Source organism: Exophiala bonariae (assembly GCF_035927105.1).
Source record: "Exophiala bonariae strain CCFEE 5792 chromosome Unknown scaffold_1, whole genome shotgun sequence".
In the NCBI taxonomy this organism is placed as follows: Eukaryota; Fungi; Ascomycota; class Eurotiomycetes; order Chaetothyriales; family Herpotrichiellaceae; genus Exophiala; species Exophiala bonariae.
Window position 1 is genome coordinate 3258567 of NW_027042476.1, and position 21050 is coordinate 3279616.

The 21050-nt window shown below is 50.0% G+C and overlaps 6 protein-coding genes across 6 annotated transcripts; 4 read left to right on the forward strand and 2 right to left on the reverse strand.

Moving 5' to 3' along the window:
- Positions 1 to 244: 244 nt before the first annotated feature.
- LTR84_001143 (uncharacterized protein) lies at positions 245 to 8319 on the reverse strand (the record flags this gene model as incomplete). Its single annotated transcript, XM_064844769.1, has 2 exons — positions 245 to 8145; positions 8193 to 8319. The coding sequence occupies 2 exons, from the start codon at positions 8317 to 8319 to the stop codon at positions 245 to 247; spliced, it is 8028 nt and encodes a 2675-aa protein (XP_064712629.1).
- A 1489-nt stretch (positions 8320 to 9808) lies between these two features.
- LTR84_001144 (uncharacterized protein) lies at positions 9809 to 11558 on the forward strand (the record flags this gene model as incomplete). Its single annotated transcript, XM_064844770.1, has 3 exons — positions 9809 to 10169; positions 10226 to 11435; positions 11501 to 11558. The coding sequence occupies 3 exons, from the start codon at positions 9809 to 9811 to the stop codon at positions 11556 to 11558; spliced, it is 1629 nt and encodes a 542-aa protein (XP_064712630.1).
- A 2434-nt stretch (positions 11559 to 13992) lies between these two features.
- Positions 13993 to 15732, forward strand: LTR84_001145 (uncharacterized protein; the record flags this gene model as incomplete). Its single annotated transcript, XM_064844771.1, has 1 exon — positions 13993 to 15732. One exon carries the CDS (start codon positions 13993 to 13995, stop codon positions 15730 to 15732), a length of 1740 nt encoding a protein of 579 aa, XP_064712631.1.
- A 780-nt stretch (positions 15733 to 16512) lies between these two features.
- Positions 16513 to 17475, forward strand: LTR84_001146 (uncharacterized protein; the record flags this gene model as incomplete). The annotated part of the gene is made up of 1 exon (XM_064844772.1): positions 16513 to 17475. The coding sequence occupies one exon, from the start codon at positions 16513 to 16515 to the stop codon at positions 17473 to 17475; it is 963 nt and encodes a 320-aa protein (XP_064712632.1).
- Positions 17476 to 18367: 892 nt separating this feature from the next.
- Positions 18368 to 19246, forward strand: LTR84_001147 (uncharacterized protein; the record flags this gene model as incomplete). Its single annotated transcript, XM_064844773.1, has 1 exon — positions 18368 to 19246. One exon carries the CDS (start codon positions 18368 to 18370, stop codon positions 19244 to 19246), a length of 879 nt encoding a protein of 292 aa, XP_064712633.1.
- A 266-nt stretch (positions 19247 to 19512) lies between these two features.
- LTR84_001148 (uncharacterized protein) lies at positions 19513 to 21007 on the reverse strand (the record flags this gene model as incomplete). Its single annotated transcript, XM_064844774.1, has 3 exons — positions 19513 to 20279; positions 20339 to 20924; positions 20984 to 21007. 3 exons carry the CDS (start codon positions 21005 to 21007, stop codon positions 19513 to 19515), a joined length of 1377 nt encoding a protein of 458 aa, XP_064712634.1.
- Between the last annotated feature and the right edge of the window lie 43 nt (positions 21008 to 21050).

A 21050-nucleotide genomic window follows, 5' to 3' on the forward strand; every position in this document is an offset into this window, starting at 1 on the left:
ACTTCCCATTGATGTGGACTAGGGGCACGGCACCTCGAATATAGCATCTGAATGGTATCATAGCATTTGGTGATCATCTCTCCATACACCATAGTCCTCCGAGACCATCGACAATATGCCCAGGTAGCTGGGAAAAAAAACAAGCATGAATTTTTCTCTCTAAAAAGGTTTCGTCCTCTCATTTCATCTATCCTCACGTTCCAGCCATTGCCAATCATGCATCCATGCATCAATCATGATGGCATCACTCATCGGCAAAAACCTCACTGAGGTCCACTTTGCCCACGCTCCACAACTCGCGCTCATCCTCCTGTTCATCCGAACTCAGTCCCAAGCCTCCCTGTCCACCCTCCGCCTCTCTCCTCTCTCGTGCCTGCGCCCCCAGCCGCAGAGCAACCCGCTTGAAATAGTCGTTCATCGGCCGTTGTTGCCCGGCCGGCAGTCCTTTGCCGGGGCCTGCCATGTACTGGTCGTAGATGGCTGATTCCTCGTCCATGACGCCAAAGAGTTCCAGGAATGCTGCTTCGGCGGCCAGTTTGACGGGGATGACTGGGTCACGGACGGACGAGAAGACTGGTGGGATCAAGAATGATAGGAACTCCCGCACTTCGTCCCCGTGATGTCGTGCCACGGTCCGTATTACCACTAGTGCTAGACGACGCGAGTCGATATCACCGCCTGGAGCGACAACTGAGGATAATGCTTCGAATAACGGTTGCACTGCCTCGGTATTGGAGACTATTGTGTCCGCCAACAGGAATTTACCTGCACCCAGCACCGAGTTTTGTTGGACGAAGATGTTTCTTCCCGAAATCCCGGCAATAATTACTTCTTGCGTTTCCTGAGAGTAACCATCAACAAGTGTCGATGGGCTCTCCAAAAGGACAGAGTTAAGGGCAAGAACTGAAGCACTGGAAGCTGGTAGGGCGAGAACTCGACTTTTGATCAACGGTGCTGCCTTGTCTGCCGGAAGCACTTTGATCATGGCTCCAAGAAGGCGTGCAATTGTCACCGTCATAGTGTCACCAGGCGCATCCGACTGGACGTCCATAAGCCCAAGGATAGAATCCCTTGATGCATCACTCATGCTAGCCCCAACCTTGCTGACTACTTCTTGCAATGCTTTAAGCATTGCGTTACGTACACCTGGATCGGTCGTCTTGGACCCGGTGACTAATTCGGCAATGAGCGGATCAACCCTTGGTGTCAAAGTAATCAAGGTGCTCAATGCCTTTGTGGCACGAGTTCGTAAAAGATCACTGCTTGGATCTGCGATGGATTTGGTGAATGTTCTCTGCAGCTGTGGTAAGAATGGTCTGAGGAAGGTGGGTATCTTTTCGAGCAATTGATTGAGTGTCGCCAGAATAGCACATTTGACGTCCATGGAGCGTTCGCCAACAACTCGAATCAGCGGACCAGTAATCTGCGTGACGAATGGTTTCAAGGCATCAGGGCCACTTCGATCAATAATATCGGAAATTCCCATGGCTGCTTGTACACGTTGTTCAGAGGTGCCATTCATTAGTCCTTGAAGGAAAATCTGGAGCACAGGTAGAATGCCCTTTGGAAGCGTAAAGCCGGGGAGTATTGAGCCTTCAGTGCCCGCTTGTTGCAAGACTTGGCGAGTAGAATTGACCAGAGCCTCCATCTCCTCTTTCCGAAGGTGGCTTTGTAGCTGGCTCAATGCAGACCAGGCAGCCTGAACCACATCTCGATCTCGATCTCCAAAAGAAATAAGCAATGCACGAATGAGATCTTGGTTGTAGCGCGAATAATCCACAGACGATGTCGCAAAGAACTTGGCAAGATGATTCGCGGCCACCGCTCGTCTTCGGTGGTCGTCGTGCTTGATCATTGCGAGCATCACACTCATGGCAGTGTTCAGGCCGTCAAACTCATCAACCGATGAAAGAACTGCCTCAAAGGCTTGGTCCAAATCGTCCAGAAGTTCTTCGTCTTTACATTTGACGATGTTGTCAGCCAGGCTGTTAAGTATTGACGGCAGTCGTCGAGTCATGCTAGAGCTACCAACCTTGGCCAATGAGGCTAGTGCTCGAGCATTGAAAGCTGTGATAGGGTTGGTGAGTAGGGTAGGAATCAAGTTAGGCAGGATCACGTTTGCTCTTGTTGTTTCGGTAAGCAACGTCAAGAGAGCTGACAGTGCATTCTCTGCATCTGACTCGCTTCGTAGAAGATTGAGAAGATGAGGCAGTACTTGATCGACGGCACGTTTCCCAAAGGTTTGTTGTAGTGAATCAAAAGATTCGGCGGCAGCCTCTCGTACCTCTGGATCGGAGTCTGTCAAGGCTAACCGTACGATCGAAATCAGTTTCTTCTCATGCTCTTCCAAGGATTCTGGCTGTGCTGCATTGACAATCTCGCGTAGGGCAATACAGATTCCCTGTCGTTTGTCTGGGTCGGTCGAGATCTGCAAACCCTCCTCAAGCGAAGGGAGCAGGGAGGCAAATACACCTTCTCCAGCTTTTCGGATGACTTCGCCAAGAGCATTGCCTGCGATAACCTTGTGTTCCATGTTGGAAGATGCAAGACGAGCAATGATCATTTGACTGAGTGTTGGCACCAATTCACGGAGTGTTCTTGGAGTTGCGACTAATGCCTTCCAGACTGCGATAGCAGCAGCTCGAACCATACCGGAAGTATCACAGCGACATATGTATAGGGAAGAAAGAACTTTGTTCCGGCGGTCTTCACCCAAAACTTCAAGGAGTGATTGCCCAGCTTGAGCAGCAGAACCACCTTCCTCTTCTGCCTCTGCTTGGGCGCTGACACCAGTCAGATTGAAAAGTAGATCTCCGACAAGTTCGACAGAGCTGAGACGAATGCGATAACTGTCATCTGCCAATCCTCTCTGCAGTTCTGGCAAGAGCAGATCAATTGCTTTTGTGGCAAAATTCTTGACGAGCAATCGACCTGCACGGAGAGCAGTATCACGTATAGCTTCCATATCATCTGCCAATCCACTAAGAATGGACGGGATGATTTGGGATAGATAATTGGCGAAACCATTTCCAAAGCACGCTGGCAGAAATATGAATAATGTCATGAATCCTTCCCTCACCGTGGCTCTTGGGCTCGCAACGTTCTGCAAAATAGTGGGTAGGGTTTCTTCCAGGCGAGCGGTTCCAAGACCGGCAAGCACTTCACTGAGGGCTTGTGCCGAACCAAGACGGTCTCCAGCACCTGTATCTGTACGAAGTGATGCCATGAGGCTAGGTATGAGGTCAGGAAAGGCGTCTTCACCAAGCTTTTCAACAAGACTACCCAACGCCTTGGAGCCTGTAGCTCGGGTTGCGGGTACAGGATCAACTGACGCAAGCCGTAATCCAGTTACTAGAATAGGCAAGTGTACAACGATGTCCCTCTTTTCTGTCAGATGGGCCAAGCTACCAATGATTTGGGCAGCTTTTCGTTTTGTCGCTGATCGGTCGTTAAGACCTCTTTCCAAGATCCTTACCACCAAAGCAAGTGATGGAGCATCCAGGTAGTGTATGAATGAAACTCTGATGAGGCCATCCAACGCTTCTTCTGTGTATCTCGTCGGATCACTCAGAGCCTTCAGTAGGATATCGACCAGACTCTTGACCTCTGGATTGGTGATGACTTCGCCAAATCTCTTCAGACTACTATTTGCTGCAGCGCGCACTTCCTTGTGACTGTCAGTGAGCACTGAGGTGAGAGGAGGAATTATATCGGGTAGACTGGTGGCAAGTTGTTGGGGATCCAAGTAAGCCATTGCGCCAAGAAGATCACAAGCACCCTTCTTGCTTCGCCATTGTGTTTCATCCAGACCTTCAAGCAGCTGTGGAAGCACACGATTCACGCCGAATGAGCTAAGACTTGCGAAACACGTCTTTGCAGTATCCAGGCAGGCTTCACGAACTGATGCTGTAGGATCTCCAAATAGCCCAAGCAATTGCGGTAATACTTCAATGATATATGGTTCGAACAGCCGGCCAAGGAGCAGAGAAAGTAATTCGTAAGCCATCAATGCTCCCTGTCGCTGTTCAGCACTCTTCTTGTTTTCAGTTGCAGCCCTGAGTGCTGACATGATCCTGAGCTGTCGGATAATTGCTACTCCTTTGCCTTTGACGATACCAGCAAGTCCGTACGCAGCACCACGGCGCTCGGCGTACTTTTTGGACTGCAGAAGCTGCTGTAACAATGACGACACATATATTCCAGCATCAAGATTTTGCGGTCGCACTAATGGAGGAAGACAGTTTGCAACAGCATACTGCACGGACTCTGAGGGTGTGCTTAATGTCTCAAGGAGCTTACTGATCACGCTCTGCGTTCGTTTGTCACCATCCGGAAGGTGCCTTGCGAGTGACCCATAGAGAACGATGACTGCTTCATTGACCCAGTCTGCCTCCTGCGTAGCTTGATCTGGACCCTGTAAAACCTTTTCGAACAACCCCATGAGAGGCTCTAGCTGCTCCTTGCCGCGGCTAGCAACGGTCGCAGTTCCGGCATTGACCATTTCTTCCCGTACTACTGTATGACGATCAGAGAGCGGACCTTCTGAGACCAGAAAGGTCATGAAAGGCATCAAGGATGCTGTACTCAATACCGAAGACAACTCCTTGAAAGCCAAAGCAAGTCCACTTCTCTTTTCCCATCGATCCACTAGATCGGCTTTTTGAACGATTCCAAATTTGTTCCGTTTTGGAACAAGAGGCTGTGCTTCAGTACGATAAGCCTCTTGCAACCGTTCGAGGATTTCATCCGTCTTGGTGTCAACCTGAACAAGTGCTTGAGCAAGGGCCTTGGATGAGGCTATTCTGGTTGACTGGCTTGGGGAAAAGAGAAACTCTGGTATGCTGTCAATCATTTCCTTGGTGACTGTGAACTCATGATCCTGCCAAATTGCCAGGGCCAATTCGGCGTTTTCATCTTCTTCATCTTGACATGCAATCCAAATATGAACGGAGAAGTCAATCTCCGCAAGATCAAGTTCGGAATGTATCGCTTGAAGAGCCGCTGAACGTGTAGAGGTCTCGGGTAATGTAGTGGCGGCAAGAAGGATGCCACGTTCCCTGGCCGTAATATTGTCCGAAATGGATCGGCTAAAGTCGAGCAAGCAGTCTTTGACGATGCGGTAGTGTTGATTATATTTCTGCATGGCTTTGATGAGATGTTGAAGAATGTCTGCCCTTGGAAGGAACTCATCGGCACCAGATCCAACTTGAAACGACAAAAACTCAAGGGCAAGAAGGACCTGCGCATCGGCCTCGTCGTCCTCAACCTCGCCTACTCGCCCACTTTCAAGGACTGAAAATATTAGTGGCAATGCGTAAGCCGTGGTTGCCGTATCAAAGGGCCGCTGTTCAGCAGCAAATCTGAGTCTGTACAACACTCTGGTGCCAAGCTCTGCGAGAGGTTCACTTGACAGGTTTTCTGGCACGCTGGCGTTGCGGAGAGACCTCAAGGTTGCGATTCCTATAAACGGACGCATGGTACCTAAGCGATCTGAGATTTGCGTGGCGCAAGCAATGTATGATGTGAAGAGTTCATCGTCAACGATAAGAGACGCACCAACTTCAAGTGCATTCAGGATAGAAGTGGTCGCAGGAGTCATCCACTTCCGTGCATCGGTTGGGGGACCACGAGCCAAACCTTGAATGAAGCCGGCACCTCGTCTAAGATTTGCAGATATAACCCGGATTCTCTGCCTGGTCTCCACTTCAAGAGCGAGTTGAGAGTCAACCTTAGCCTGCTGGTCGGCTGTCAACTTCTTCTGAGGAGCACCCTTTTTCTTTGAAAGCTGGGCACGTATTTCTTCCTCCCACTTGAGGACATCATAGTCTTTCTGATTCTTGTTGTCAAGTACTTCATTCGTTTGCTGACCGAGTACATCGACCACTACTGTTCCTTCTGGGGCGCGGGCAATCAATGCCTCTGTGGGACCAATTCCGGCCAACTGAGATGATTCGAGATCTTTTGTAAACTGGGCAACCAGAGATGGAGTGAAGGAATCCGGGGAGACAAAAGCCAACGTGGCTGCTGCATCACAAGCAGCAACTTCGAACTTGTTGAGCGGTGCGAGTTTGTTCTGTTCAAAATGTGAGAGGAGCTCTGAGAGAAATGCTTCTTGGTTCGCTGCGGCCAGATTGCCAGGATCAATTCCAATGGCAAGGCAGTTTGCAATCCAGTCCGCGTTTGCAATTAATTCGGGCCTGAGAAGGGCAACAGTAGCAATCGCTTGTTGATCTAGAGTGTCTCCTGGAAACTCATGATCGATTGTTGTCCATTTTTCTTTCGTGGGACTAATGGACTTCACTGCGAGTAAGAGTCGTTGATCAGCGATAAGCTCTAAGTTGTCCGAATGACTCGTGGTTTCCTGTGCGCGTGCACGCAGGTAATCCCAGATGCCCAGGACAATGCTTGAGCCTACCGCAGCAGGGTATTCTAGGTAAACGCGCGATAGACCTGCACCAGTCTCTTTTCGAACATCTGAATCCACTTCTGGTGTCAGCAAGAGATGTAAGATTGCTCTTGCCCATGCTGTTTTGGAATCATCATCAGCATTGCCAAGCTCTGGGGCGAGTGTCATCAATGCAAGCAGCGTCCAGTGTGTGTCCTCTGATGTTGTCAGACGGCCATAAACTTTCGGGTTGATCAAGATAGATATCTTTGGAACAACATGTAGAAGCTGTTGCCTCATTTGTTCATAAGATTTTGATTTGTATTCATCAAGCAGTAAGATTGGTGAGTTCAGGAGAGCAGGAAGACCAAATGCTGCTGCCACAGAACCGTTCTGGGTAGCAGGAAGAGGACTCAGGGCAAACTCGTCGTGGACATCTTTCAATGCCTTCAGAGATGCTTTGAGAAATTCTCTTGAAGAACCTTGTGGTGGTGCTTCGTTAAGCCCTTTTAGAACACTAGCAACACAAAGCAGCCAGAGCTTCCGAAAAACTGGCCGCTTTTCGACACACCCTTTCAGGAGCGGATCTGAAATTGACTTGTCAATACTCGAGGTTGAGATGACTGTTGTCAAATGTGGTGCTAATGCCAGCAGTTCTTTCTTCAAAGCTCCTTCATTTGCTTCCTTTGTTGCTGCAGGAACAAGTGCTTGGATGATAGCCGCAGAAGTGTTCAATTCGGACGAGATGGTTTGTAAAACATCCGCAAGCATGCCACGTAGATCGAAGCTTGCAGGCTTGGATGATTTAATTGTTGACGCAATCTCAATCGCAATTTTTCGAAGATTCGAGAGATCTCCGCCTCTACCAATAAGGGCCAACAAAGCCTTACCGGCACCATCGCGGACTGTGGCATTTGTCGAATTGAGAGCTGATAGGAGGGGCTTCAAAAGCTTTGATAGAACAAGACCTGATGTATCAATGTCAGAAGAGATGCAAGAGGCGAGGTCGACAAGGGGGCCTTGGAGGATCGCCTCTGGAGATCGCAAGACCGCTTTCTCAACTGCCGGAACCACGACCCCAGTAATGTCCTCGATCGTCGCAAATTCCTGAAAGAAGTCTTCTAGGCCATGTGACTCATGATGAGGTACGGGAGATTTGGAGCCCACAATTGACTTGACATAAAAGTCCAACACTTCAGCCTTTCGAGCCTTCAGTTGTTCTTTTCTCTCTGGGATACGTGCGCTAACGCCAGCAATGATACCCACATAAGGTGCATATCCAGAACCCGAGTCCGATGCACCCGTAATTGCTTTTAGAGTGAGCTCCAAGGCATCAGCACCTAGGGTTGTAGATTTGAAGGCATCACGTAGGCCCCTCCTCGCAATGACCAACGCAGAATGTTGAATGCCACCGCGGACACTTGTATCCTCACATTTATCAACCAATCGAGCAGCCGCAACGGAAACGGTGGGATAGACGGTAGCGAAGGGTTTTTGATTGCGTACGCATTCTTGCTGAACAAGGCAGGCCCATTCAAGCAGTACGAATGCACTCGCTGGGGCTATGACGGCTTTTTGGCTCTCTTGCACCAGGTATTTTGTTATTGCACTAAATGTAGGTGCGGCCAAAGTGGAAGCATTCAAATAGGCTCGAAGACATGATTGAACTGCCCGGCGAGACTTGCGGTCTGCATAGCGTGGATAAGTCTCGAGGACGGCAGGCAGGAGATTCAGGGTATGGCGCAGCTCGGATTCATCCTCTGTCAAAGGTCAGTTTGTGCCGGTGAGTTGAGGTCAATGGTCGTACCACTGGCTTGGACAGAATGAAGCAGTCTTCGCAAGGCTTCAATACGGATGTTTGTGGAACTGCTCTTAAGTTTGGCAGTCTGATTCTCCAAGATTTCTGGAGGACCTGATTCTGCACTGTCACCCATTATCCATGTATAGGTTTGGGTGTCTTGTGTTTGGAGCCCTGGGAACGCGGTTCAATGGCACGATGAGACTGATATGCTATGACCACAACCGCTGGACATGGATCAAAAATTATGCTCACGTTGTCGTGGATTCAATTTGGAGAAAGCGCGGGGAAGTTCCTCCTGCCGCTTGGCGTTCAAGTTCAAGTTCAAATTGACGAAAAAAGAAACTGGAACTTCAGTTAATCCGGACTCCGGAGGACCATATCACGTGATGCAGTTTGGTGACGACGTCCTCCAGGTCAGGATGCACACATATTGCATGATACGTAATTCAAGACATCGACATGAGAAATGTCTTCTCACCACGACGAATCTCATGGTTTTCCAAAATCAGAAATCATGGCCAAATCCAGCCGAATACAGGTTTATGGAAGATAATCTTTAGAGCGTGAAGCACTTTGCCAGGAAAGCCTACTCGAACAGGACTGGCACTCAATTGGGTTGTCTGGTGCTCTGCATGTTTACTCCTCAGATATTGGTGCACATTAGAAGATGCTAGATTCTTCCTCTTGCAAGCAGGCTTTGAAAATGCAAGTATCACAATTCGAGTCCAATCCACATGCTGTCGCTCTCACCGTTTCTCTTCCCTCGATTTGCATCATTGGACCGACCTCGAATCATTTATTTGAGAAAGTCGTCGGATCAGATTCAACGCTTCCACTGGTACGAGGTACGTGGTACGTTGATGCCGTCTGGCTAAGTCCGGGTATTCAGGGAATCGGAAGGAGACGGGAGAATCCGTCTTATAAGGCAAGCTGGGAACTTACCCGGACCCAGCTGTTTGACCTCGGCATTTTCGAGCCTGGGCCCTGTGGATAAGGGACACTATGCCAACTCAGGCTGACGAGCCCGGTAACTTTTCCACTCGGACAAGTCGCAGTCTGACTCTAACGATCGACGAGGAGGAGTTACAACTTGCATGTCTGGCACGTACTCTTGTGAAAAGATCAGCCTGGTTGCACCTTGCAACGGCTGCGAGTTCCGTTGCCGGGATTGAGCAGTGGCATTCAAGGCGATGTCATGATGGCAGCATTTCGGGGGAAAGGAGAGTGAGAAAGGTAAGTTGAAGGGTGTTCAGAGCTGGGCTTCCGTGCACTTTTTAGAGAGGGTTTCTTACCCCACACACGGCGATGAATGATGCCAAAAGCTGATCTTCATCCTCGTCCCGGCTTTCGCCCTCATCTTCAATTGGCCCATGGCCACCATCGGAAGGACGTAAACCATTTGCCATTGGCCAAAGAGCTTTCAGAACCTGAGAACTCCGCCGGCCTTGGGACCGCAATCGACGCATGTGAATGATAGGACCACCGACCTTCACATTCTGACGTATTTATGAATTATATATCAACTGCCTCGGTGCTTTGTTTCCACCATTGCCCTCACTTTACCATCTCCTCTTGCTATTTTCCCTTCCCTATACATATTTGCATCAGCTGAGACCATCACAATGGCCACTATTGAAACCATCAACGAAGGCGTCGCCATCAATGGAGTGGTCAAGGATTCTTTCCGCAAGATCCTTACTCCCGAAGCCACTGCTTTCCTCGCCCTCCTCCATAGATCATTCAACGATACAAGGAAATCCCTTCTCCAAAGACGAGTGATCCGTCAACAAGAGATTGACAGGGGCAATCTGCCCGATTTTCTCCCCGAGACCAAGCATATTCGTGAGAATGATGCATGGAGAGGTGCCCCTCCAGCTCCTGGTCTAATCGACCGACGAATTGAGATTACCGGCCCAACGGATCGTAAAATGGTCGTCAATGCCCTCAACAGCAATGTGTGGACCTATATGGCCGATTTCGAAGGTACCCATCATAGCCGAGACTTTCCCATGCGTTCAATCTGACTCTGTCTTTTCTAGATTCCCAAGCTCCCACATGGGATGCCCAGGTCGCTGGCCAAGTCAATCTGTACGATGCCATTCGCCGACAAGTGGACTTCAAACAGGGAGAAAAAGAATACAAGCTTCGCACCGATAGAGTCCTACCAACCTTGATTGCTCGTGCTCGAGGTTGGCATTTGGATGAGAAGCATTTCACCGTCGATGGTGAGCCCATCTCTGGCTCACTTTTCGACTTTGGTTTATACTTTTTCCACAATGCTTTCGAGCTCGTCAAGCGAGGTTTCGGCCCATATTTCTATCTCCCAAAGATGGAATCTCATCTCGAGGCTAGACTGTGGAACGACGTTTTCAACCTGTCGCAAGATTATATTGGCATGCCCCGTGGCACCATTCGAGGAACCGTTCTCATTGAAACCATCACAGCCGCCTTCGAAATGGACGAAATCATCTACGAATTGAGAGATCATTCTTCCGGTCTCAATTGTGGACGATGGGATTACATCTTCTCTGTGATCAAGAAATTCCGCCAACATCCCAACTTTGTTCTTCCAGATCGGTCTGCCATAACCATGACCGTTCCATTCATGGACGCATATGTTCGTCTCCTCATCAAGACCTGCCATCGCCGTGGAGTTCATGCCATGGGCGGCATGGCAGCCCAAATCCCTATCAAGGACAACCCGGAAGCCAATGAGAAGGCCATGGAAAATGTACGACAAGATAAACTCCGTGAAGTCCGAGCTGGTCACGATGGAACTTGGGTTGCCCACCCTGCTCTTGCATCAATCGCCGCCGAAGTCTTCAATAAACACATGCCGACCCCCAATCAGCTCTATATCCGTCGTGAAGAAGTCAACGTCACCGCCAATGATCTGCTCAACATGAATGTCCCTGGCACCATTACCGAAGATGGCATCCGAAAGAATCTTAACATCGGCCTCGGATATATGGAAGGTTGGCTGCGAGGAATCGGCTGTGTACCGATCAACTATTTGATGGAGGATGCTGCAACCGCTGAGGTTTCACGATCACAGCTATGGCAATGGGTCAAGCACGGTGTCAAGACGGCTGATGGTCAGACCGTGGACAAGGCTTACGCTTTACGAGTGTTGAAGGAACAAGCCGATGAGCTGTCCTCAAAAGCACCCAAGGGTAACAAGTATCATCTTGCTGCTCGATACTTTGAAGGCCAGGTGACTGGTGAGGATTACGCAGACTTCTTGACCAGGTATGTTTATGAAACCTCGGATCGTCTTGCGTGGAACACGTCCGTGCTAACACATTATTCTCTAGTCTTCTCTACAATGAGATCACCACCGTGGGGTCATCGCAGCCTATTGCCAAGCTGTAGATAATGTTACAGAGTGGTTGCCAAAAGTTGAATGCGGTAAGGCGGGTAAACTCTCGACAACCGTATTAGTGACTTGATAGCTTTTGTATACAATCGGACAGGAAACGCGACAGTTGGCATTGCTTTTGAGTAGTGTGCTAGCGAAAATGAATATTACTTTATGACTTGTACAGGGACAAGTAGTTAGTATCTACTAGTCCGCAACATTCATCATCATTGCTTGATATTGTACCCTAGGTATTGACCTATCTCGCGCATAGCTTCGCACTTGAAGGGATGTTTTAAATTGATCCAGGTCAATAGCTGCGGGGAGCCTGGCACGATATCTGTTTGATCCATGTCGCTACTCCGGAGTGGCGAGCCGGACCTCGTCATGCTCGTTAAGCCATTCAATGGGCTGACTATCGCCTACGAGTAAAAGGCATTGATGGTGGTTTCAGTTGTTGAGTACATGGTCAAAGCACACCTGTATCAGCTTTGGTAAACTTTACACAGCCTCGTTGTCGGAGAAACAATCAGTCGCATCGATAAGTTGGGATGACTCATAGATATTTCAAGTACTCGTAAATCACATAAATCTGATCCTTGATCTGTATCACAGGCTTGTTTGTGACCATCCATGGATGCCTACCATCACGAGTCAATGAAAGTACTTAGTAGTTATCTATCCGTACGGAGTACAAGATACGAAGTAGATACACTTGGACTTTTGCCCCCACCGAGAACTGATTCCTCCAGGACGTTTCATCGTTAAGTTGTTCGGCTCTGACACCAAGTCTCGATGCAGGATGTGAGCTCCGCCCCAGTCGAAGCATCAGTGGCACCTCGCGACAAACTCTCTTGGTGCTGATCGGCGTGAGTAGCGGCGCCACTGATCCTTTCTCCCTAGCTTCTTATTGAGTCTAGGTAGATAGGATAGAAGGACGATACTGTTCATGTAGGCATACCCTTGATATTGTCAAAAGGATACCCAAGATGGACCCTACGTGAATCTTGCGCAATTTCTTTAGCGATAAACTCAAGTACAACAGAGTTCACCGCAATTAGCTGGGAATTCCCAGTCTACTCGTACATGTTGGCTATTCGAAAAAGAAACAAACACAAGCAGATGCCCCTCCGTTTCCCCATTGATTGAGAGCCCACTGAGGTAGATAGTTAAAGCACAAGTCGGCTCAGCTCGCTTGGCTTAGTGAACCCCCTTAAACGACATCCGTCACAAGAGAAGAATAGGGGCGGGCTTAACCATCAACTAGCTGGAGCACTGCCACTGATACTCATTCTGTGCCTTTGTTATCCTCACCTTTCTCTTCACGTTGTTTCAAACTTTGTGCAATAACCACTTATCATCCTATTCCCCATCACCATTAGTATCCGGTGGTCCAGATCGATCACTTTGTCAACCTGAACCTTGAATACCTGTGTAGATAGTTACCAAGACTTGAAAAAGTGGTTGATTGACGCTTACCCCGTTCTGTATGCCCCTCCGCCGCCTCGCTTCCCCGAGATGCAACTCCAGCATCATGGATAACGGCCACCGTCGCTCACTTCCCGAATCCATCATGCAGGTCCCAGGAACACCCGCGACACTTTGTCCATGGCCCCCCGCTTCATGGAGGGAGGGGGCTTGGTGCTTTACGGTCCATCGCAACCTTTCACTCCACTACGAAGTGCAGCAAGGAGAAGGGTACGAAAGTACACCAACAACCGAGTAAGTTTTGTCAAGTACGGATAGTCAAAACTTAGTAGGCCCTCCCTTGCAGATGCGGGCATGATCCGCCATCGAAGCAAGAGCAGAGTGCGACGATTGACACCAAGTCCTGCCACAATACTCGTGACAGGGATCTCACACTACGACTCGAAGAGTATCATGCACTTCCAATGCCTCAAGGTGGGACATGCTTACTCTTGCTGCATCCACATGTCAAAGTGCTCAAACCGTGCCTCCGTACTTATCGCAGGTATATCAGACTGCAGCTTCCTTCCACCATCAACCTTTCGGCCTGTTTCAGAACCTCGCCTGCTCGGTTTTTAAGTCTCACTTCCCTTTTCTCTCTTCGCTTCTATCCGTCGTTTCTACGCATTGACCAGAAAGCGCAGCAAACCCAGTTGATCTTTCCAAATCTGATACCGTTTGACGACGGCGTTACTTTCTTTGGCTCACTTTTCCCCACGTCGTGCTTCTTCGTAACCACTTTTGGTGATTTGGACGCTTTTGTCAAATCATGATACAATAAACCAACCTGGACAAAGTTTATTGGTACTATCACAGCTCATTGTCTGATATGTCTTTCCAAGAATAGTGCCCGTCTCGGGTCAACGGTCGAGGCTTGACCAGGGCAAGTGGCCTGGAGAGTATATACGAGTGACATCGGTCTATCAATCATGGTTGATACTTTGCGCCGTGAGTCTTCCTCAGTTGCATGTCCTACCAATCATGGGGATATTGACTCCCTTCTCAGCCCCGCCAGAAGTCATTGCTTCATGGCCGACTCCCAACTTTGTCAACCCAGATGACAGGGGGCCTGCACTGGTCTATGTGTGTATCATCTTCACCGTTATAGGCGTCCTCCTCGTTGCGGCCAGAATATATTCACGCCTCTTCATCACTCGGGCTCCTGGAGTGGACGATCTCCTTGTCATTTGTGGCCTAGTCCCTGCTATTGCTTTGTCAGTCCTGGTAATCATTGGCAACAAGATTTATTTCAGCGGACGGCATGTCTGGGACATCCCGATATCAAAGTTTCCTGGTCATCGCTTGAATGTTTGGATCAGCATGTGGTGTTATGTTATTGCCAGCACGTTTGTCAAAATCAGTGTTCTACTCTTCTATCGCCGACTCAGCGTCAAATTCAGTAAGATATTTCTCATCGCAACATGGGTGGGCATCGTCTACAATCTTGTCTACATGGCTGGCTTCGGCATGGCATTATTACTCATTTGCGACCCTGTTTACGCATACTGGCAAAGCTTCGACCGGCTTTGGGCATCTTCCCACAAGTTTCGCTGTCGGACGGAAGGTACTTCGCTGCCCGTCTCAGGAGGATTGAGTGTCCTTGGAGACTTGTACAGCACACTACTCCCGGTCTTCCTCGTCTATTATCTTGATCTACCGCGACGGCAGAAGTTTGCACTGTATGGCTTGTTTGCACTCGGCTTCCTCTCCGTCGCTGCTGGCACCGTTCGAACTGTCCTTCTGTACAAAATGCTGAACACAGATTTTGATTTCACGCGGATACTTTGGGAAACTTGGATATGGGGAGTTGTCGAGTTATACGTAGCCATTTGGGCCGCGAGCGCACCAGCCCTCAAACCTTTCTTCAAAAAATATTTTGTGGAATCCATTGGAAGTATCGCCAAGAACAAAGATGATGGGGTGTGGTATCCATCGCATGGAGGTCTGAGAAAGAAGGCCCTGAGCGAGGATTCTTCCAATTTCCACGATAGTCTCATCGTGGGCAATGTGGCCAATATTGGTGTCGCCCATTCCGGCACAGATGAAGAACTCCGATCAAGAGGATTCCTGAAGGACATCGGCAACCTAGAAACCCGGAATTTCCAGATGAGAAAGAGTGCGGATGGTAAAATGGTACCGATGCAAGTCTACCGTGCAGGGCAAAGCGAAAGATCATCAGGACTACCTGCCACCGAAATTACTCGACCGCATAATTCCACAGGCACAGGGGTCTCCCAATGGATCGAAGATTGGCCAATGCCCCCCGGGTCAGCAGGAGTACACCGAAGTCGACCGGACTTCGAATCTCGGGGCTCACAACAGACCATCCACGTTGGTCTACAGCTGGAACCATCAGTCGCACCATTCAACATCCCACGAAACTCTCAAGGAAGCATAGTAAGCGGCAAGCGCAAGGCCCAACAGAACGTGAATTATCCTTATGCATATCGACCTGGATCCAATCCCCAGTCATTTGATAGCTTCAACCACGACGGGTTAGGGGTTGGTTCACGACTCGAATCACCCAGCAACTCAGACCCATCGCTATACATGGACGAGAAACCGCCGTGGAACACGATACGAACGTCCAGCAGCATTGTGAAGACCGAGAGGAGTGAGAGCGATGAGACGCTGCATCTACCACGCATGGGAAGTCGGGATTTTGATCCCGAGAGGAGAAGCGCTGCCAGGCCTGGTGCACCTGCTGGTTATGCGATATGACGAATTATGATGATGATGACGATGGCAAACTCAGAGGGACGAGAAAGTCGAGATGATTACGAGAGACAAAGATCCTACGGATTATTGGTGGAGATGATGATCCATGAACAGACTTGAGATATTGGAATTTCCGCGCTGAGCATGAGGTGGCACTAAAGCTGTGGACCTAAATTCGGAATGGAAGTGTATCTGCGAGCAAATGCCACTGTATACAGGGAGATAATCAAAGCGTGTTTCCAACAGGTTTATAGCATCACAAAATCCAAGAACGCGGTTGTTCCCAGCCAAAACCATGGGCGGCGGCCGTCGAGAGGTCGCGAAGAGATGCACCGAGACACAACCCTTAAAAATATCCCCCCACTCCTCTAAACGGGATCTTTCTCTCAACCCCCATGCACCATGACCACGCACGGCTTGAGGGCCGATCGACCCCAGATGTAATTGTGTCTGTTTCTCCAAGGAATGAGGAGCAAGCCGACGAAATGATGAGGCGTGACCTCTGGTTCTTTTTCAAGGTTGGTGAATGCCATCATTCGACGATTCTTACACGGTAGGAAATCCGGGGGAGCCCTTTGACCTTGGATGATCTGATCTCTCACAAACTCGCTTTTTGTTGTTTCACGTTCTTTTCAACATAATATACCTTCTTGGTTGATCGAAGATCGTTGTGAGTGGAAGACTAATCTAAACATCACAGACGGCTTTGTTGTCCCTGATATAGGATATTTTGGCATCAAAACACAAGCACATATTGTACCCAACTTCCAAAGATTTTCCAGCATGAAGATTCTCATTACAGGAGCTGGAGGTTTCCTCGGCCAACATTTGGCAAGAGAGCTGCTCTCAAATCCCGAGCACCAGGTAATCCTGACAGACATCGTCGACGTACCGGTGCCGAAGGGATCAAAGAACCCACACAATGCCACCACGGTCAAGGCAGACCTCCTGAAAGACCAAAGCGTCATCACATCGGACCTCGACGCCGTGTATCTCTTCCACGGCATCATGTCGGCGGGCTCTGAAGCCAACTACGACCTGGGCATCAGCGTCAACCTCGAAAGCACACGAATCATCCTCGACAAACTACGACACACCAAACCCGGCGTCCGCGTCATCTACTCGTCCAGCCAGGCCGTCTACGGCCAGCCTCTGCCCAAGATCGTCAACGAATCCACCTTACCGACGCCGGAGGGATCGTACGGGTCCGCGAAACTGATGATCGAGATCCTCGTCAACGACATGACGCGCCGCGGACTGATCGACGGGATTGTGCTGCGCTTCCCAACCATCTCGGTGCGACCGGGAGCCCCAGCACCGGCGGCCAGCGCATTCATCTCGGGCATCATCCGCGAACCGCTTGCCGGCATCGAGGCCAAAGTGCCCATCAAGGACCGCAGCTTCCCGTCCAACGTCTGCTCGCCGAAAGTCCTGATCGCGAATCTCATCCACGCACTGACCCTGCCGTCGGATGCACTGCCCAAGCATAAACGCGTGGTCAACGCGCCAGGGCTGACGGTCACGATCCAGGAGATGCTCGATGCGCTCGTCAAGGTCGGCGGTGAGGATAAGTTACAGTATGTCAAGGAGGAGCATGATGAGGCGTTAGTCCGGATTCTCAAGTCTTGGGCTTACAATTTTGACAATTCTTTGGGCCTGAGTTTGGGCTTCAAGGCCCCGGAGAGCTTCGAGGCTGCTGTTAGGGAGTATGTGGAGTTTTTGGAGGAGGAGAAGTCTTGGAAGTAAGAGTAACTCATGTTCCTGAAACGTGCTATCATTCTCTCATTGTGCTACCAACCCGTCTATGGGGGAAAATGCACCAAACATATTTCCACTTCGAGCCACGGCTTTGCGTATCGCGTAGACTCTAGGTTCGGTGATGCACCGAGTCCCCTGTCCTCAGGCAAGTCGGTAACCTAACCACCAAATCCTGCCAACTCGGCTCATTCCGAAATGATATGGACCGCCGAGGATTGGTTTCACTCTTTGTTGGCAATCCCCGGTCTCAAATCCATCGGCATCACTCCGACATGACCGACCACCAGCATCCCAATCGCCATCACCAAAAAAACATATTTCCTGACCATTAAAAGAGCCGGACCGGGTAAATTCCCATCGGGGAGACCCCGCCACTTCAGAGTTGCCACCAACACATCCCACACTCACCATGCTGCACGTTGGATACCCCTCACCAAACACAAGAATGAGGTTTTCGGTGGCTTCTCCGACTAACGACATCATCGTGACCACCACCACCAGCGACGGGTCTTGGAACGGGTGGCATGTTGTAAACAAATCGATTCGAACCCTGGAACCAGGTGCCGTGCATGACCGACCGGTCTTTGGGTTGATCGAATTGGGGATTCCGGGTTTTTGGTTTTATTTTATTTTATCCTGGGCCCGTTCTTGATTAAACCCCTCTAGGTTGTCAGTTTCTGTCTGGGTATGTAGGTGAAGTTTAGTTGCATTCTTTATCCCTCTCTATCCAACCTTGTTGTATATTCATTCCTGTTGATTTCAATACTATACACCTACCTCGTTGCAACAAACAGCACTCACAATCATATACCTACCCAAACCCCATCCGTCCCCATCACATCACATCAAATCCCTACCCATCCAACCCCAAACCTCCAAAATGCCATCCCTCAGCGACAACATCTCGGTGCGGATCCTCAAAGCCGCCGAAGAAGGGCACTACGGCGTCCCCGGCGTGGTGTGCTACAACCTCGAAGCGATCATCGCATGCCGAAAAGCCGCGGAGGCCAAGAACTCACCCTGCCAGATCCTGCTGTTCCCGTGGGCGCAGGAATACGCATACGACAACCTGGTCAACCTGGCGGCCGACGTGTGCCGCAGCGCGTCGGTGCCCATGTCGCTGCACCTGGACCACGCGCAGAGCGAGGCGGGGATCAAGAAGGCCGCGCTCACCGGAAAATTCGACAGCATCATGGTCGACATGAGCCACTACGAGAAAGAGGAGAATCTCGCGAGGACAACCGAGCTCGTCAAGTTCTGCCACGACCTGGGCATTGCGACGGAGGCGGAGCCCGGTCGTATCAATGGCGGCGAGGCCGGTGTGCAGGACACGGGTGATCTCCAGGGCATCCTGACCACGCCCGAGGAGGCCCTGCAGTTCATCGCCACGGGCATTGATTTCCTGGCCCCTGCGATCGGCAATGTCCACGGACCGTATAACGGCGTGGAGAACATCAAGTTGGATTTCCCCAGGTTGAAGGGCATCCGGGAAGCGAGTCTAGGCAAGGTCACCCTGGTCATGCACGGGACGAACGAGTTCACGGCCGATATCTTCAAGCAGTGTGTTGAGGCCGGCATGACGAGGTTGAATGTTAATCAGATTGTGCTGTGGAAGTACGAGGACTATGCCAAGGAGAAGGCTGGAAGGACGCCCTTGACCGAGTTCATGGAGACGGGCACTGCCTTGATCCAGGAACGCATTGAGTGGATGATGGACGCCATTGGGAGTTCAGGACGTGCCGGTGATGTTAAGATATAGCGAGAAAGTGCCGGGTATAAACATTGAATGGGATATCATTCATGGGAAAGTAAATATGGTTTGCCTCCATTTCTTCACCATGTCGTTCAATTGCAGGTGCCAGACTTTCCTGTCCAATACTCAAGATGCTTGCGCCTTTGGCCGTGATATGTAGTCAATCCCATCCATACGCAGAATTGACCTGGCAGGTGTTCTCCTGGTGTAGAGGACATCGCACGAAGTTCCTGTCTCAATACGCACATGCTCGCTAGGCATATTGACTCAATCTACTTCGTCTCACTAGCTATACTCTCCTTAATCGCCTCATCTGTGGCTTTCTTAACTCTCTCATCTTCCTCCGTCGTGGCCTTCTTACCAGCCTCTTCAGTGGTACTTGTACCGGTAGAAGCCACGACCTCGTCATCCTTGAGTGAGATCGGCTTAGCATCTTTTTCCTCGTCACTATCGCCCAGGCTAAATGGATCATTATCCGCAACAGGACTCGGGTCCACTGTAGAAAGAGGCTGCCATTTACTCGCTTTCCCACCAGACGATGGTACTGACGCTGTTGTAATGGCCGATGGTTTCGTATTGGATGATGAGTACATGTCCTGGATCTCTTCTGGTGGTCCATCTTGGAATGAGACCTTGCGGTTGCCTCCTGGGGACGGACGACGCTCGGGGTCATTAGCACCTGAGCGGAACAGATTTGGATTCGCTAGTGGGCGGCTGGAGGTCCGTGGTGGTGCTTCTCCATCTCGTAATTCGAGTCGCGAAAAATCGTCACCAATAAGCTGAGGATCTGCATCATATCGTTGCATGTCTGCGGATCGTCGCATATCACCACTGCGGCGATTCGGGTATCCTCCTGAGGCAGGATAATTACCTGCTCCTTGTTGTTGACCTGGACGAGGAGGTTGCGCTGGACGATACTGTGGATCATCTTCATCTTCTCCATCGAAATTCTTCTTGAAAGCACTGATCCAACTGTTTACAGTCTTTTGTGTCTCCTGAAAGCCTTTCCGAATGTTGTCTCGAATTTCCGGAAGATCATCTGTCATTGAGATTAGTGGAAATCACTATGAAGTGATTGACTAGATTTCCAAAACTTACCATCTACAAAACTCCGCCAAGGGACATCATCCGGATTGGGGTTTGCTCCTGGGCGACCAGCTCTTGAACCTTGAAGATGTTCATTGAATCTCCCTCCAGAACCCCTACGTTGACCTGTTCTCGACCCATCATAATGTTCGGCTAGTTGTCTTGCATATAGCTCGTCGGCTTCCATCTGACTCAACTTTGTAGATGTCTGGCCTTGTTGCTGACTTGGTCGAGGAGGCTTGGCTGGAGGTTCGGGTTCTCTTTGTGAATCTGGGTCACTCATGCCCAGTAGAGCGTTGAAAGCCGGTTCCACATTGCCACCGCTGGCGGTTAGGACGGCCTTGACGACGCTGGCGTCGATGGAAGGGAAAGCTTCCCTTAGTGTAATCTCAGCTTGCTCGCGGGTATTTGTTGGTCTTGGAGGCTTCGTCGGAGGAGTTTCGTCTTTGGGTGGGGGCCGAGGAATGGTGTCCATCCTTGCACTTGATGGTTGAGATGTAGTACCAGTCTCTTGATCACTATCAAAGTCTAGTTCTCGAGCTGTGGTAGGGGACTCGGGAGGTGCGTCGGAGGCCTTGAGTGGTGAGACTGGTGAGGGCTAAGTTTGACGAGGTGTTAGTGATGATATGGAGAAGGGAAAGGTGAGGTGTTATTTACAGTTCGAGCACGGGGTTCCGCCATGATTAGAGAAGGGAAGGTGACGATTGAGGAGAGGACACAAGTT